The 19053-nt window shown below is 39.5% G+C and overlaps 1 protein-coding gene across 50 annotated transcripts in view; it reads left to right on the forward strand.

Annotated features, from left to right (window-relative positions):
* The window catches only part of ABCC9 (ATP binding cassette subfamily C member 9), a 137723-nt gene that overhangs the window by 90275 nt on the left and 28395 nt on the right, over positions 1-19053 (forward strand). For all 50 annotated transcript variants that reach the window (XR_014803757.1, XR_014803761.1, XR_014803763.1 and 47 more), the window contains 6 exons: positions 1979-2208; positions 3428-3576; positions 3813-3882; positions 6735-6892; positions 11093-11185; positions 16615-16717. Coding sequence is in view for 42 of the 50 variants with exons in the window: in XM_021092237.2 (XP_020947896.1) it covers positions 1979-2208; positions 3428-3576; positions 3813-3882; positions 6735-6892; positions 11093-11185; positions 16615-16717 (803 nt within the window). In the remaining 8 variants the exon portion in view is untranslated. The remainder of the gene's footprint in view (positions 1-1978; positions 2209-3427; positions 3577-3812; positions 3883-6734; positions 6893-11092; positions 11186-16614; positions 16718-19053) is intronic.

Genomic DNA, 19053 nt, shown 5'->3' on the forward strand with positions numbered 1-19053 from the left:
CTGGTTCGGTCCCTGCCCTTGCTCAGTGGGTTAATGATCCAGTGTTGCTGTGAGCTGTGGTGTAGGTTTCAGGCGCAGGCTTGGATCCTGCGTTGCTGTGGCTCTGGCGTAGGCTGGTAGCTACAGCTCCGATTCGACCCCTAGCCTGGGAACCTCCATATGCCGCAGGAGCGGCCCAAGAAATAGCAAAAAAGGAGACAAAAAAAAAAATTCTTAAAAAAAAAAATAAAAGTGTTTTTAAAGAATGTTTGGTGCTGTAAACTGACAGTCTCTAGAATTGAAACCCATTCTTTCTAATGCAGTCTAAATTGAGGTTATGCCCAGTTATTCTCTCCAATATGCCAGTGGTGAGCATAGCATTTGAGAGGCTGGCTCTGCCCTGGGCTTGCCTTGTTAATCTGTTTTCTCAGGTATAAAATAAGATAATAATACTTTTCTTACAGAGTAAAAGCAGGTAATATATATGAAAGAGCCCAGTATGGTACCTATTACCTACTAGATCGCTGCTCCTGGTGCTGTCAGTATGTCTGCTCAGGCAAAACCAGTAAGAAGGGAAGTAGTTGCCCATATTATTTCTATTACTAACCGTTGGCCAGTTCATCACACGGACAAATTATGTACTAGGAAAGTGAAGAAATGTTATCTTTAGCTGAACAGCCATAGGCAAGTTGCTACTTCATTTAATATGGAAACAGAGAATGGATATTCAGGAGGCAGCTAGCAGTCTGCAGAGGTCTACCTCTGATTCTGTAAATTCCTAATCTTGTTCTTAAACATTGGACCCACCCTTACCAAAAGGTAGATTATCTGAAACCTATTCATTTTTTTGTATCCAACTCAAATATTAGGCTCCTTGGTGATGCTTAATCTTTCTATCCTGTCCATAGTTAGATCTCTGTGGTCTGGTGACCTATAAACCAAAGACAAGTTACCTATCTTTCCTACCCCCAACATGCTCACTACATAGTAGTGAAGTACACACAGGATTATTGCAATGGAAACTGCCTTTGGGAAAGGAGAGGATAGGAAATGCACAATAAGGAGTTCCCATTGTGGCTCAGTTGGTTAAGAACCCGACTAATATCCATAAGGATGCAGGTTTGATCTCTGGCCTTGCTCTGTGGGTTAAGGATGCAATGTTGCCGCAAGCTGTAGTGTAGGTCTCAGACAAGGCTTGGATCCTGCGTTGCTGTGGCTGTGGCGTAGACCAGCAGTTGCAGCTCTGATTCGACCCCTAGCCTGGGAACTTCTATATGCCACAGGTGTGACTATAAAAAGCAAAAAATAAAAGAAAGAAAGAGAAAGAAAGAAGGAAGGGAGAAAGAAAAGAAATGCACAACAGTTATTGGGCCACAAAAATGATCAAATTTTCTTGCTTAGGAAATGCCAAAATTCCTTGTCCTCATAATGGAGTATGTTCTTAGACTAGCCGTCTGGAAGTTTCCAGATAGTCTGAACAGCTGAGTAGAGCTCCCTACCCATTGTCCTCTGTCCCCTGGCTTTGCCTTCTGGAAGGTTTCTTTTTGTGCATGCTCCCCCAAAATCACACTTCAGACGTGCCATAGAGATTATGGATTATGCCCTCTGGAGCTATGTGCAAATTTCAGAGCCTGTTTCCTCTTGGTGCAATTTTACACATTCAGAAATTTAGAGTTCAAAAAATTATAAATGTTTGCATGCCAGGCACATAGTTTTATTGGAAACACAATTTCTTCAATAACTTAGTAAACCGCAGCTCCGATTTGACCCCTAGCCCAGGAACTTCCATATGCTGTGAATGCGACCCTAAAAAGAAAAAGAAAAAGAAAGAAGGAAGGAAGGCAATGATGTTTTTCCCTGCTCAAAGCATTTAAAATTTGTAAAACTAACTCCTGTATTTCTGTAAATTTGAGGCAGTTATTTTGTTTGTGAGGGGAGATAATACACATTCTATCTACCCAATGCCTGCTGGAAGATTAAACAAGTGTTTTGTATGCAGAGGAAGAAGAGGAGGAAGAAGAGGATGATAACATGTCCACTGTAATGAGGCTCAGGACTAAAATGCCGTGGAAGACCTGTTGGCGATACCTCACTTCTGGAGGATTCTTCTTGCTCTTCCTGATGATTTTCTCTAAGCTTTTGAAGCATTCCGTCATTGTAGCTATCGACTATTGGCTGGCCACCTGGACCTCAGAGTACAATATAAAGAATACTGGAAAAACTGATCAGGTACCGTGAGTTCTGTTTTTACATCATCAAGGAAATGTTGAGATTAACAGTGATACCCTTTTACCTAGTTAGATGTGAATAGCCCCAAAATCATAGGACGTTTGTGGTTTTATTAAAATTTCTTTTATTGAAGTATAATTGATTTACAATGCTGTGTTAATTTCTGCTATACAACAAAGTGATTCAGTTATACATTCATGCACATCATTTTTTATATTCTTTTCCATTACAGTTTATCACAGAATATTGAATATAGTTCGCTGTGCTGTAGGACCTTGTCATTTATCTATTCTATATATAATAGTTTGCATCTGCTAATCTCAAACTTTCAATCCATCTCTTCCTTACCCTCCATGGCAATCACACGTCTGTTCTCCGTGTCTGTCACAGGACTTTTGTAATGATTCAATCAGTTAATTAGAGCAAGACCTAGGATATCCTAAGAAGCATTTAAAGATAATGCTTGGCTTTGGATTCAAGGGGGCTGTACACGTGGTGTGTGTGTGTGTGTAATATACATAAAGGACTTTTGCTGACATTCTGATGGTATTTGATTTTTAACTACCTATTCCAGTGTGTTAGCTGGTCATTCTAAGATTAAGGATATCGAAGATGAGCTCTATCAAAGATAATGTAAAAGACCAAGAACATTTCAAATCAGAAAACAGATTCTAGGAAGTTCCTGTTGTGGCTCAGTGGTTAACAGATCCGACTAAGAACCATGAGGTTGCGGGTTCGATCCCTGGCCTTGCTCAGTGGGTTAAGGATCCGGCGTTGCCGTGAGCTGTGGTGTAGGTTGCAGACACGGTTCGGATCCTGCGTTGCTGTGGCTCTGGCGTAGGCCAGTGGCTACAGCTTGGATTCAACCCCTAGCCTGGGAACCTCCATATGCTGCGGGAGCGGCCCTAGAAAAGGCAAAAAGACAAAAAAAAGAAAAAAGAAAGAAAGAAAACAGACTCTAATGCTTTATCTTCTCTTAAGCAAACCTTGAAGGAGTGTGAAGGAAGCAAGTGGGGACATGGACTTGGGATTATGGGGCAGGGAGAGGGGGGAGAGAGGGGGAACCGCCCCGAGTCTCCCCAAACAGCCCTCCTTCAGCTATCTAAACTGACGCAAGATAGTGAAGTTGATGACATTACCTAACTTTTGTGTTCCAGTAAGGAAAAAACTCAATTGATAATTTCATGTGTTCTTTTTGTATATGTTGGTTGCATCTTAGACCTTCTATGTAGCTGGATTTAGCATACTTTGTGGAGCAGGCATTTTCCTCTGCCTTGTCACATCTCTCACTGTGGAATGGATGGGCCTCACAGCTGCCAAAAATCTTCACCACAATCTCCTCAATAAGATAATTCTTGGACCAATAAGGTAAAAAAAAAAAAAAAAAAAAAAAAATAGGTTTTTTTTTTTTAATTCCCACACACAAAATCCTAAAAATATGCCTTTTCATGTTTTAAGTGACATGAAATTTTAAAGAATTGATTCAGTCCTTGAGCAGATAAATAGGGATCTTCTCCTTCTCATGACCCCACAATGTCCATTAGCAGAGCTCAGGTTCCAGGTGATTGAGGATTATCACTCATTCCAATCTGTTTACTGCCTAGATTCTTTGATACCACCCCACTGGGACTGATTCTCAATCGCTTTTCTGCTGATACAAATATCATCGATCAGGTGAGTGCTTGAGTTACTTCCAAGTTCAAAAGTGAAATTCTCAGGGTAAGCTCAATAATATTTTAAGATAAACTAGGATTCCTTTAACAATAGAGGATTTCTAAAACCTTAGTGAAAGCCCATGTGCATTCATATCAATATTACATATATGGGAGTTCCCGCCATGGCGCAGCAGAAACAAATCTGACTAGGAACCATGAGGTTGCAGGTTCGATCCCTGGCCTTGCTCTGTGGGTTAAGGATCTAGTGTTGCTGTGAGCTGTGGTGTAGGCTGCAGAAACGGCTTGGATCTGGGGTTGCTGTGGCTCTGGTGCAAGCTGACAGCTGTAGGTCCGATTAGGCCCCTAGCCTGGGAACATCCATATGCCACAGGTGCGACCCTAAAAAAAAGAATCACTTATACACATAAATGACTTCTAGAGTAACATCTTAAAAGAAAACCTTAACTTTAAATAACGTATGTCTGTGGAGAGGATACTTAGAGAATCAAAATATGAATGCAAATAAAGAGAAATAGCAAAGAATGAACATTGAAATTTTTTTATCATAAAAAGAAGTGGTTTTGATCAGTTATATCTCAATTCACAGTAAAGTCTTTGAAGTTTAGTATTACAGCAGAGTATCTCCCAGGAATAAAGAATGGAATACCAAGTTGTCTTTAAGTTTATTAAAACTATCCTTTAAGTTTATTACATTGGCTCTTGTATGTGAGAAACTTTAGATAGTATGATGTTTTGGGGACTATTTCAAGGATGCCCCATATAGTCTTAGGTCTTGATGCCTCTAGACATTTGTCCTGAAATTAAAGACTTCAAACTCTGAAATTGGATCACTCCACGAACAGACTTCTTAGGATAAGTGAGCAAAGAACTAGCAAATCCAGCCCTTTCTTTTTCTGATTTTCCAGAGTGGCCTTAAGAACACCTACATTACCATCAGTTTAGAAAAAGAACGCTTGATGCATGCAGCTGTGGAGAATGTATGCTGAGAAATGTTGACATTTTCATAGCATTCGTGTCAGGTCACATTGCACCTAAAACACTTCCTAAGGAGTATGCATTAGAAAAGAAGAGACAAAATACCCCTTATTTGAAAGATACTTTTGCTACCTAGAGAATCCAACAAAGAACCAGCTAGAAAGTTTAGCAGTGTGTCTGCATAAGACATATGATATAAAGGTTGGGAACTTTCTCAACACCAATTAAAAAATTACCTGAAAAGTAAATTTCACTTATAATAACAACAAAAACTGTGAGAATAGAAGTAAACCCAATGTGAAGAGAAGTGATCCAACAATCCTGGAAATCATAAAAATCCTGTGTGTGTGGCGTGTGTATGTGTGTACGTATACATACATTTCCCTAACACCTAAAAATACTATAAAATTGAAACACTCTGGTGATCACAGAAAACAGGTAGATAAAAAAAATGGAGGGAGTTCCCTTCGTGGCTCAGTGTTAACAAATCTGACTAGGAACCATGAGGTTGTGGGTTGGATCCCTGGCTTTGCTTGGTGGGTTGGGGATCCAGAGTTGCCGTGAGCTGTGGTGTCAGTCACAGATTCGGCTCGGATCCCACATTGCTGTGGCTCTGGCATAGGCTGGCATAGGCTGGCAGCTATGGTTCCAATTCCACCTCTAGCCTGGGAACCTCCATGTGCCTCAGGAGCAGCCCTAGAAAAAGGCAAAAAAAAAAAAAGGAAAAATATAAAACACCAGCACATCTTCAATCACTAAGAAAAGGAGCTTATTTTTTCAGTAAGGGATCACTCCACAAACAGACTCCTTAGGATGAGACAGTTAGATTGGGATAATTCACTGTCTATAAAATAAAATACAAGACAAAATTCACATGCAATGTAGAGAGCCATATAATAACATAAAAGTACAAAATAAAATATAGGACAGTAGTTTTAGAAAAGTCTTTTTAAGTAAGACACAAATTTCAGAAAAAGCCAACAGAAATGACTCAAGTTTTTTTTGTTTTTTGTTTTTTGCTTTTTGGGGCGGCACCCACAGCATATGGAAGTTCCCAGGCTAGGGGTCAAATCAGAGCTACAGCTGCCGGCCTATGCCACACAGAATCCAAGCTGTGTTGTGACCTACACCACAGCTCAAGGCAATGCCAGATCCTTAATCCACTGAGCGAAGCCAGGGATTGAACCCACAACCTCATGGCTCCTAGTCAGATTCGTTTCTGCTGTACCACAACGGGAGCTCCACTCTAAAATTTTAAACTTCTATTCAGCTAAAAGCACCAGACAAATTTAAAATATAATAGGTTAATTGGGTGAGAACTGGCGACATATGTAAGGAAAAAGGGTAAACATCCATGACAGGTAAAGAGCACCTAAAAATCAATAAGGAAGGTAAAAAATCTAATGAAATGTGCAAAAAATATGTGCACGCAATTACAGAAAATTTAAATATATTGCAATAGAGGGATAGCTAAATATGTTTTTAATACTATGCAGCCACTAAAAAATAGATGTGTATATGATGGCATAGGAAGATTTACAATCCATCTTGTTTAGTAAAACAAAACTAGCAAATGGACAAATTAAGATTTAGAGTATAGTGCAATTTGTATAAAACCCCATAAGACAAATAGGTAGATAGGTGAATAACTGACCGATGATGTAGGTGCATAGGTAGACAGATGGATAAATATTACTAGACAATAGGGAGTGAATGAAATTGAAGGAGGGATGAATTGCTTACAAGGAAAATGTCTATATACTACTTTTAGAACAAATTATATAACCTAAGGTTAATATGAAATGAATGTTTTGCTGCCTTGTAATTAAAGTTCTATTTAAGCTAACACTTTATTTCAAACCACCTTCTTAATAGCACATCCCTCCAACGCTGGAATCTCTAACTCGCTCAACGCTGCTTTGCCTGTCTGCCATTGGCATGATTTCTTATGCTACCCCTGTGTTCCTGGTGGCACTTGTGCCTCTTGGGGTAGCCTTTTATTTTATCCAGAAATACTTCCGAGTGGCCTCTAAGTAAGTAAAACAATGCTCACCTCATCTCAAAAGCCTGCGTTTTTGATTTTCTGTGATCCAGATTAGCTGTAATGTTTTTCAAGATAAAGTATGACATTTGGAAATGAAACCTGTTTTTAAAATTTGGTGACTCCTATCCGGATACTATGTTTCATCTGGAGATGTATTTTGATTGTTTCTGTAATTGGTTGCCTAAGCCTTACATGGTTCTGGACATGTGGATTTATCTATTGAGTTTTGAGTTCACAGACTGCCAAATTTTTCATTCCATAGTTTTTTTTCTGAACATGAAATTGATAGAGAATTTATTAAATTAAACATAAAGAATAGGTGATTTAATATCATTATATTCCACAAGTGTGAAAAAGGATCAAGTATTTTCAAATGCTAAAGATCTTGTAAAAGATTAGTGAGGTAAAAAAAAGGTTAAAGAAGTAAATCAGAGTGATAACTATGAAAGAAGAGAATCTTGAATGTCTGATAGGAGTGCTGTAACTTTAAGAGTTTGGAAATATTTTATATTGGCTCATTTAACACACACTTGACTATCCAGCCATGAATTTTAAATTTTTCCATTAATATAGGATTTGTCATTTGATGAGATGTTGAGTGATTAAGTGAAATACAGTACCAGTTATTTTGAAATTTCCAGTTTAACTCTGAAGCCCTTCTTTAAATAGTAAATATCACTACCGTCATCACTTTATTTCAACAAACACTTATTATTTACTCTGTGGTAAATAACTATGTAAGCCATGTGACAGAAGATGACAAGGACCTGTTTTCAAGAAACTTACAGTCTCTTGGGAAGATGAAACATAAAGTTGCCCTTATATGTGAATTAAATGCTTTAATAGGACCTCAGATATTGAGTTTATTCAGTAAAAATGAAAATATTTAATAAGACTTGAGTGCGAGGGAAATGAAAAAAATCAGGTAACAGGAAAAGGGAAGATTTTAGTTGGGAACCTCTGACTATACCTGCAACATTTCTTATTTTAAAAATATGGTTCTTTTTCCCTTGGAGCAATGAATGAGGATCCTTCAAATATTAGGAGCCTATGTTAAATCTAAGTGTTTTTTCATCCCTAGCCTCTTTCCTTTTCTCATAGCAAATTCAGACCTGAAGGAAGAGGCTGGCCATTAAATCTGCTCTTTCATCTTTTTCTGGCAGTGTTGCTGATGCTGCTTCCTTAAGGGGAAAAAATGTTCAGTTACTTCATTTCTACTGGCTATTTCCAAACCTCTCCTTGCCTTCTCACCACTGATATTCAACGGTCATGTTTTATTTTAATCTCATACTCATTTGAACCTGTTTTTGCCCCTGGGCAATACAAATTGAGTGCAAGTGCTAGGCAAATATTCTTAGTTCACTACACATTTGAATTGCTAGTTCTGTTCATTTTAAGCATAATCTATTAACATTTATAGTTAAAATTTGGAGGGGGTGATCATTTTTAAAGAGTGAACATTGATAATGGATTATAAGGCAATCCTTTTTGAAATTCTCTGAAAGTTAGCAAACATGACTGCATGATATTAAATCTCTCCAAGACCCTTCTAGGTGTTGAGGTTCTGCAGGACTCACCCATGTTGAAAAGCTCAGACAATTGAACAGACATTTTTTTTTTTCTTTTTTGGCTGCCCCTCAGCATATGGAGTTCCTGGGCCAGGGACCAGATCCAAGCTGCAGTTGCAGCCTGTGCCACAGATACGGCAATGCCGGATCCTTTAATCCACTGTGCCAGGCTGGGGGTCAAACCTGCGTCCCAGCGCTCCAGAGATACCACCAATCCTGTTGCACCACAGCGGGAACTCCTGAACAGACTATTTCGTAAACACCAAAGGGAATTAAGATGGGGGACTGGCTACAGGAAGTGCCATGAAATTTTGAATATCTAAAATCAAAGACCTAATGTGTGGTTAGCTCTGTAAGTAAGCGTTTCCTCTTGAAAGAATACAAGATCAAGCTGTACCCTCACCTGTTTGGTTTCATAAAACATAGTCCTATAAACAGAAGCTCTCCTTCCCTGATTTTTTTTCCCTTCACGACAAACCTCACTGTAGTGACCACATGTTGCTTGTGTCAAATTTACAAATAGCCACTTAGTTTTATGTTTAAAAATAGGAAACTCTTCACATTTCTTCATATTCCTCCTCCTCTTTCCCCCTTCTCTCTTTCCCTCCCCTCACCTGCAGTTTCTGAAGTGAGTAAATCCATTTTAGAAATTCAGAAAGACTTGGTATATATGGCACTACCCAGGTAGCCCAGAATGGCCTAAGGTTATGTAATGAGCAAAGATTATATCACAGTGTAATCAGTTCTCTCGACTCAGGTGCATGTCAGTGCTGCTATTTTAGTTGCCTCAATCCCAAAGACCTAGAGAAAGGCAGAGAAAAGTCTGAAAAGAAAAAAAGAGGGGAGTTCCACTGTGGGGCAATGAGATCTGCACTGTCTTGGGACCCCTGGGACACCAGTTCAGTCCCCTGCCCGGCACAGCAGGTTAGGATCCAGTGTTGCTGGAGCTGTGGCTTAGGTCTCAACTGAAGCTCGTATCTGATCCCTGGCCCAGAACTCTATATGCTGTGGGACAGCCAAAAGAAAAAAAAGATGCATATTTGGCAATACAATATGAGGTATAACTCTTGGCCTGTCTTCTAGAAAGGCTAGCTTACGTGTTTTAAGGAAAGGTTATCGTGGGCGTGCATCTTTAGGAAAAGGGTCCAATTTAGCCACTAGTCCACCAGACATTCATGGAGCACTTTGTATGCCTATAAATATATAGTTCCTAGTGGACCAGTGAATAGAAGTTCCATTTAGACAGAGATTCAATCTCATGGTAGCCCAAGCCAAATTCATTAGCTGTCTCTTCAAATGTCTTTATTCTCTGTCCTTCATCCTGGTAAATAGCACTGTTATTTTCCAAGTCTCCTAAGTATCAACCAAGCCATATTGACTCTCTTCTCTTTATTTTACTTTTTTAAGTTGAAGTGTAGTTAATTTACAACATTGTGTTGGTTTCAAGTATATAGCAAAGTGATTCTGTATGTATATGTGTATATATATAAAATACACTTTTTCAGATTCTTTTCCTATTATGGGTTAATATAAGTTATTGAGTAGAGTTCCCTGTACTATACAGTAGGTCCTTGTGGTTTACTTATTTTATATATAGTCGTGTGTATATGTTAATCCCAAACTCCTAATTTACCCCCCCATCCCGTTTGGTAACCATAAGTTTGCTTTTTATGTATGTGGGTCTATTTCTGTTTTGTAAATAAATTCATCTGTATCATTTTTTTAGAGTCCACATACAAGCGATATCATATGATATTTGTCTTTCTCTGTCTGGCTTACTTCACTTCTCCTTCTATTTTAAATTGCACCAGCATCACACTAATTCAGAAATTTTTTTTAAAATTTCTTGTACAGACTATCCGAACTCACTCCTTCTCTTCTGTCCTTTACACTGTCTGCCACGTTCTGTTGCTTTAACACAGTTCTGATCATTTTATTTCTAGTCCTCCATGATTTTTTCTCAGCCCATCCAGGATCCTCTACAATCTAGTCACACCCATTGTTTGTACAGCCTTTTCCCCTACAACACCCGCAAAGGAACCTGGGCATCAGCCAGATTGAACTTGCCAGTTCTTTAGTCTTTTCCATTTGCTTCTTGTTGTTCCCTTAGCTGGAATGCACTTCTTGTCTCTTTGGTGGAAGCCCTTCTCTTGCTTAAGATTTGGACTACATTCCACCTGCTCAAAAAATACTACCCTTCTTCTACATATGGAATAATTGCTCATTCCTCTGTGTTCCCACAACAGTTTACTTAAGTTATAATACAAAGCTGATATTTTTGTATCACACATCATATTCAGCCTGGACCCATATTCATTATGTACTCATATTTCTCTCTCTCTCTTTTTTTTTTTTATTTTTGACCCTTCTGCCAGCATGTAGAAATTCCTGAGCCAGGGATTGAACCCACGCCACAGAAGTGACGCCATGGCTGCTTAATCACCAACCACCAGGGAACTCCTCTCTTCCTCTTTAGATTGTCAGCTGTTGAAGTTTTTGTTAATGGAGTGCTAGAGGAAAATAGTTGCCGTGACAAATAAGAACCTTAATTTAGAATGAGCACAGTGGACTTTGGGTCTGAATGAATATGAAGTTTATTTTTGCACCTATTTCTGTGCTAGAGACCTCCAGGAACTTGATGATACTACCCAGCTCCCTCTGCTTTGCCACTTCTCAGAAACCGCTGAAGGACTCACCACCATCCGGGCATTTAGGTGAGTAAACATGTTTTCATTTTGTTGATTAGGCAGTTACATTGTTGACAAATATTTACCTATAAATAACTGATAATGGCTTCTGTTTTTGGATGCCCACTGTGAGCATGACAGTAAGAAAAATGTGGCACTAAATGATCACAGAGTTTAATCATTTGAAATTTTAACCAGAATAAAGAAAGAATTGAGCATTGGGTTGCAAAGATACTAGCTGTGTGATTTAGACCAGGCTTTTAAATTCCTAGCCTCATCTGTGAGGTGGGAAAATCGGTTTTCTTTCTTTGAGTTGTCACACTAATTAATATAATGCATGGAAAGCATTAACCCCAGTGGTTTGCAAAGAAGCACTGGATCTACAAGTTTAAATATATTGATAATAGTAATAATCAAAGAAATATTATTGCACCAAAGTTATTTTAGAATTTAATCCATTTTCTTCAATGTTGGTAAATAGAGCAATATCCCAGGCTTTTAGTCAAAAGTGTTTTCTTGACACTCAAAAAAATCACCTGGTCCTGGTCCTGTTTTCCCTGTTCAGGTTAAAATCAGAAAAGAAGAAGCTGACATCTTTTAGATGTTTCATTTACCTAGAAAATTAACATCTTAAAGTGTTATATCTTTATGCTGTACTAAATGTAAACATGTATTGATTTCAATTAGAGATTTTTCTAACCTAAGAAATATTTAATTATATTGTATATATGTAAATGTATAATTGAGTTAAAAAGTAGAATATAAAGATACAACCACCATCTGCAACAGGCATTGCACAATAATGCATCACATAATTCTACCTGGCTTTCATCATGAAGTGTTTACACTTTCTTCAGTGGTGTGTTTTCCCATCAGAGTGTGCAGTGCCTTTTATTGGAGATGGAAAAGCCACATACTGACTTTGAATACAGGTATGAACACAAAATTTATGTTCTAAGAGTAGGCAGCAATGCCCAGTGGCACTTATTAGTACACCATATTAAGAATTATGTTTTTCACCAAACAAGTCCCTTCAAGTTACTTTATTTGAGTTTTGAACACATGCCAGGTGCTACTCTTGCTGTGGATCAAGAAAGACTACAAAGACATATAGCCTTTCATTTCCACCCCAGATACACACCTTAGGGAAAAATAGACGGGATAACAGGGAAGGTGGAGACAAGCGATGCCCAGATTCAGGCAAGCTTGTGGGTGGAACAGTGGCTAGGTGCAAGAAGACAGCCTCTGTTTTCTCCCTGAAGAACCAGATGAGGTCATTTTCTGAACATGATGAGGACTGCAATCAGGTATAGACTCTAGAAAAAAATGAGGGCAGCTTCGAATGAAAGGAGAACTTTACCAAGAGTTAAGGTTTAGATTTTTCATTTACCATCTTCACTAGACACATGAGCAGAATTGGGCTTGACTAGTCCTAATTTTACATCAGGAAAATTCTAGGGAGTTAGTCATCAGCAGGACAGACTATCACATGTCCCCTAAGGCTTGAATTATGATTGGAAGAAACAAAAGACAGCCCTACTTTCATGTAGGAGCACCTGCATCAGACTCATCCAGATGTGGCTCTTCCAGGGTTGACTTTTAAAGGAAATATTATATACTGCAAACATCAGCATTTTTAAAACAATGGAGGTTTTACAGTGTGGGGATAATCCTGCTACCATGAAAACAAATTCTAGAATCTTTACGTTTGGGAACTTGTGGTTAGGAATCAAACACATTTTTTTCCCCTCTATTTCTTCCTTTCTTCCAGGCTAGTGAGAGTCCCCAGAGTCATCAGCACTTTGGAAAGTTAGTATTTACTGATTAGGCCGCCTCCCTCCCTTGCGCTCAGGGTTCATGGTGTACTCTCATGCAGCATGAACTCCCTTGAGTCGTTTACCACCAAAGGATCATAGTTAAATTAGACTGAGATTTCAGTGACCTTTCCTACTTTTTTTTCTTTTTTTTTTCTTTTTTTTTTTTTTTTTTTTTTTTTTTTTTGGTCTGACAGAATAAAGGTCTAAGAATGTTCAGAAGATGAGCTGGATGTGGATGAAAAGATACAGACTGAGTGTGTCAAAGTTTCCATTAGGAAAACAGAAGGTTTCTTGCCAAATAGAAACACACAGAAAGAATGTTCGCTGCATTTCCACCCCTCCCCTTTTACTGCTGCTTCAGATTGTTGCCAGCTCCATTTACAAACTCTTTAAGGGTGTATCTGAAACAGTATCCCCCAAACTAAAGGAAGAGTGAGAAGAGTCCCAGACAAAGCACTTTGTCACACTAAAGTGTCTGATCTTTGTCTTAAGTGGAGGCCATAGGCTTTGGTCCAACCTCCCCCCTCCCCCACCCCAATCTCTCCATCACTACAGCCCCGTCACCACAGCCCTCCACAGGGAGAGGACCTTGTATCTCCTGAATACGTTGAGTTTTCTTATTTCTGTGCCTTTGCTCATACTGTTCCCGATACATCCAATGTTTTGTTTTTCCTTGTTCACCTGAAAAATTCAGCCCCTTCCTTAAAACCTCATCAGCCCATCTTGCCTGTCCTTTGGGAAACCTTGCTTAATCCTTCTCTTCCCACCGTCCACCCATTCCCTGACATTCTGATCCTCCGGGGTCAGTGCAGGCATCTCCTTCCTTTATGTTCATGTAACATTCGGGGTGTAGGTCCCTTAGGATTGGCTTCTGTTGCATCATTCCTACTTGTTCAGACCACACTTACCCCCTTCACTCAACAATGGGCTCCTCTAGGGGAGGAGGCCATGCCTTGTACATACATTATGTTCTTTTTTTTTTTTTTTTTTTTTTTTTGCTATTTCTTGGGCCGCTCCCGGAGGTTCCCAGGCTAGGGGTCTAATCGGAGCTGTAGCCACCGGCCTATGCCAGAGCCACAGCAACTCGGGATCCGAGCCGCGTCTGCAATCTACACCACAGCTCACGGCAACGCCGGATCGTTAACCCACTGAGCAAGGGCAGGGACCGAACCCGCAACCTCATGGTTCCTAGTCGGATTCGCTAACCACTGCGCCACGACGGGAACTCCTACATTATGTTCTAATGTCTCTCTCACTCAGCGTTGGTGCTTGCCAAATGTTTCTGAATGACTGGGTGAAAATCCACCCAATGGTGCAGATACGGAATTGGATATATCTGTTTACAGTTGAAATCCACTAAGAATTATTCACTCTAGCCGTCTCAAAAAGGGTCATGGCGAAGGGACCAGTTCCCCTGACTACTTAGCCCTGCCCCAATCCGTTGCCATTCAGCCCAGGTCCTCCTGTGCATGGCATTTGGGTCAAGGCTACATTACTCCAAGTGAGGTAATTATTTGGCTCTGATTGCTGAATCCTTTGATTATTGTAGATCAGAGGTTGCTGTCTGACTCAATTATCTGATTTTTCTGGTTTGGCATATTGGAATGATCAGATTAATTGGACAGATATCAAGTATCTGCTTTATATTGGCCTGTATGGATGGCTTCACGGGCCAAGTGAACACCCCACCCTGGACCTCTTCATTTTTGACATAGTGATGGCTTATTATAAACTTCTGCAAATTGATTTGAAGATTGAGGGAGACTTGGAGCAGTGTCTTATCAAATAGGAATCACGCCTCCCCTCCCTGGGCTGTCAGATGAAATCTGACTATTCCTTGCAAAAATAATCCATAGACAAGAGGTCTATGTAGGATAAGCCCTGGCCACAGAAAGTTCAATAAACTACATTTTGATTTGGTGTTTCCTCCAAACTTCAAACCCGTTATTTTGATTATATGATCCAGCTTTCCATTGTTTCTGTTACTCAGGGAAAATAACTTAAAAATGAAAAAAGGCTATTTTTTGTGGTGTAGAAAATATTTATCACCATGTAGCATGAGTTTTCTGAGAGAGTAGCTCACATGTTCGAACGGATAAGGTTTTTACTATAAGTTTCCTTCTTAACACAGGTTACACAGAATTTGGTCTGATTATGTTGATCACCAAGAATGAACTTAATTTGGCCAAATTAAGTATCTAAACTGTATGTGTCATAAGCCCCTTGTGTAAGTACCACACACCAAGAGTTTCTTTCATGCAATGACCATTCTTACAAATAGTTTGGAACTTGGAGGGTATCTTGATTCACAAGAACACCTGCCATTTCCAAGGACCCTCACCCTCCACTTGCTGCCACTACATTTTTCTTCTTTGAATCCCAGAAACACTGAGCAAAAAGAAAAAAATTTAAGTATCTATTTACCGGTTACAAATGCATAGTTTCCTGTCTTCCCTGGGTCTCTTCTGGTACCTCCCACTCAACTCCAATCATGACATTTGGAAAAGTCAAATGCATGCTATAAAGACCAGGTGGAGTATATTGCACGTCTTTTTTTTCATTTAAAAATTTTTTTATTAAAGTATAAGTTGATTTACCATGTTGTATTAATTTCTGCTGTACTGCAGAGTGATTCAGTTATACGTATTCACTTATCGATTCTTTCCCATATATGTTATCACAGAATGTTGAGTAGATTACCCTGTGCTCTACAGCGGGACCCTATTGATCATCCATAACATTTACAATAGTGTGCATATGGCAATTCCAAACTCCTGAACCATTTTTTTTCATTTTTAAGAATTTTATGGAAGTATAAATTTACAATGTTGTGTTAATTTCTGCTGTACCACAAAGTGATTCTGTTATATGGATACATTTATCCATTCTTTTTTCAGATTCGTTTCCCATATGGGTTATTGCAGAATATTGAATAGAGTTCCCTATGCTATACAGCAGGTCCCCATAGACCATCCATTCTGTATACAATAGTGTGTATGTGCCAGTCCCATTTTTTTAATGTTATTGAAGTCTAGTTATTTACAATGTTGAGTTAATTTCAGAGCATATTGCATTTCTGTACAACTTATGTTGGTTTATTTGCCATAATAACATTTTTTTTTTGCTGATTTTTGGGGCTGCACCCACAGCATATGCAAGTTCCCAGGCTAGGGGTCGAATAAGAGCTACAGCTGCCAACCTATGCCACAGCCATAGCAACGTAGGATCCAAGCTGTGTCTGTGAACCTACACCACAGCTCACAGGAATGCTGGATTCTTAACCCACTGAGCGAGGCCAGAGATCAAACCCGTGTCCTTTTGGATACTAGTCGGGTTCGTTACCACTGAGCCACAATGGGAACTCCTCAAATGATCTTTAATAGCACTTTGTCATCGGAAAGAGTCCTTTCCATAGCAGGGTTGAGACAGGAAGGAAACACTGCAGCACAGCATCTTTCAGTAAGGGTGCAGGAGAGCAGTAGCAGCTGGCCTTTATTTGGAAGTATGCATCCATTTACTAATCTTTCCATCCCATCAGTTCGTCACCATGTTGAGTAAATAGTGTAGTAGAAAGTGTGACTGGTTTTTATTATTTCTCCTGTTGTGTGGCTAACATCGTAATATTTTTGTTCTTTGCAGGCATGAAACCAGATTTAAGCAACGTATGCTGGAACTGACAGACACAAACAACATTGCCTACTTATTTCTCTCAGCTGCCAACAGATGGCTAGAGGTCAGAACGGTACGTTCATTCTGTGATTTCGAAATGGAAACCAAACAGAAAAGAGGCCTGATGCAAAGAGGGAGACAGTTGTAAAAATTAGGCTTCCACTGAGATTCATCACTCACTTCACATTTTCTGGACTTTAAAATAGCTCAGGTTTGTTTATGTTACAGATGAGATTTGTCATTATGTTTTTAGCTAATGGCAAGGCAAATAGCCCCCACAGCAAAAAATTCATTTTGTGTTCATTAGTCGCTAGATTACATAAGTTAATGGAATAGCAAATATTTATATAACTTGAGGGTTGTTGTTTTTTTTTTTTTCAAAAGAGCAAATTTGACAAGTGAACAGATGTACTCATTTCCTTCACTGAGCTGGATGGGCCTGGGAGACACGGTGACTTTCTATGTTTTGAGCCAGTGAAGGATCACGTTAGCCCACAATGTAAAAAAAAAAAAAAAAAAAAAAAAAAAATTCAGTGTATCATCTATTGCCTTCTTCTGTCTTATATAAAGTAGGCGACTAGGCACAAGCCACAGCATGATACAGACCTGGTCCAGCAAGTTAATGAATTTATTTGGATCCTAGTTTGTCACCTATAAAATAGGAGTAAAAATATTATTTCAAGGGGGTGTTAGAATTAAATGTAATGATATAAATCCCCTGGCTCACTGATTGGCAAGGGCACTCGACAAATACCTTTTGAATGGATGGATGGATGAATAAATGAAAGGAAATAATACCTTCCATGGAAGGGGTTTGTAAGCCAACCAGCTGGAGGATGAATGAAGTAGGAGCCAAGTGAGACCCAAGTTCCAGAGGGAAGGGGATGCCTTTGCAGACTGATCTGTATACTCTACAGTATGAATGAGCTGCTATGGTGGACATGAAGAGTTGACTGTCATCTTTTTTCCAAAAATAATTATCTGTTTGGGAAAAGGGAAAGTATGTTTATCCATATTATTATAAGAACCTCACTTTTACTGATTAAGCATCCCTACCACATGCAGGCTTTCTTGCCAAACTCAGCAGACCAGAGAGGGCAGATGATAATGAGAATTTGATAAGGTTGAAGGGAAGGAGTCTAAATTAAAACCTGAGTTGTTGGCGTTCCTGTTGCAGCTCAGTGGATTAGGAACCCGATATAGGAGTTCCCATCATGGCTCAGTGGTTAACAAACCCGACTAGTATCCATGAGGATGCGGGTTCAATCCCTGGCCTTGCTCAGTGGGCATTGTTGTGAGCTGTGGTGTAGGTCACAGATGCAACTTGGATCCTGTGTTGCTGTGGCTATGATGGAGGCCGGCAGCTGTAGCTCTGATCAGACCCCTAGACTGGGAATCTCCATACGCTAAGGGTGAGGCCCTAAAAAAAACCAGGTATAGTGTCCACAAGGATGCAGGTTTGATCCCCGGCCTTGTTCAGTGGGTTAAGGATCCAGCGTAGCCGTGAGCTGAGGTATAGGTCACAGATGAGTCTCAGATCTGGCATTGCTGTGACTGTGGTGTACGCCTCATCTGCAGCATTGATTGGACCCCTAGCCCCAAAACTTCCATATGCTTCAAGTGTGGCCATAAAAATAGAAAGAAAGTAAAAAAAAAAAAAACCTGTGCTATTGATGGGTGGTTACAGACTGATAGGGTGTCTTGGACCCCTCATAAGCTGTAGTTGTCATAGTGTCTCACTAGTTTAAAGAGATTCTCTACCACTGAGTTATTATGTAGAAATTATCCCACAATATAACACAGTTATATTTCACAAATTTTTTTGGCTGTACCCATGGTGTGTGGAAGTTCCCAGGCCAGAGGTTGAACTGCACCACAGCTGTAACCAGAGCTACAGCAGTGACAATGCCAGATCCTTCACCCACTGAGCCACAGGGGAACTCCCACAAATTTTAGATAATGAGAAATTTCTTCCAGGTAGCTGTGGAGGTGGGGAGGGGGCAAGGCAGCATTTCTCTTGAATTACCTATGAATAGCATAAAAGCAGGTGAAGTGTTTAAGATCTATAACAGATCCAAAATGTTATTCCTACATCTTACCCAGACCCTAAATCCTTGTTTTAAGCTTGTGTTCGTTTGGTTGTTTAAATCTGTTTTCTCCAAGGAAATGAAATAATATCTGAATAAGAGAACTATATTGATGAAATAGCTTAATCAAGGCAAGTCATAAGATCACAAGGGGAAAATGTCAATTCTTACCTTTGTATTTGAGTTTCCTGAAGTTGAAGATCAAGTATGTTTTTTAGGGGCGAGTGTGTTTGCTTTGGACTTGAGGTGAGGGTCTGACTTAACTCCTGTTTCTACTCTTTAGCACTTCCTACTGTCAGGTTAATGGACAAATGTTTAACAA

Source organism: Sus scrofa, chromosome 5, assembly GCF_054392235.1.
Source record: "Sus scrofa isolate SSC_HxYL_T2T_F1_AM1 chromosome 5, Sscrofa_HxYL_maternal_Yorkshire_Landrace_v2.0, whole genome shotgun sequence".
Classification (NCBI taxonomy): domain Eukaryota; kingdom Metazoa; phylum Chordata; class Mammalia; order Artiodactyla; family Suidae; genus Sus; species Sus scrofa.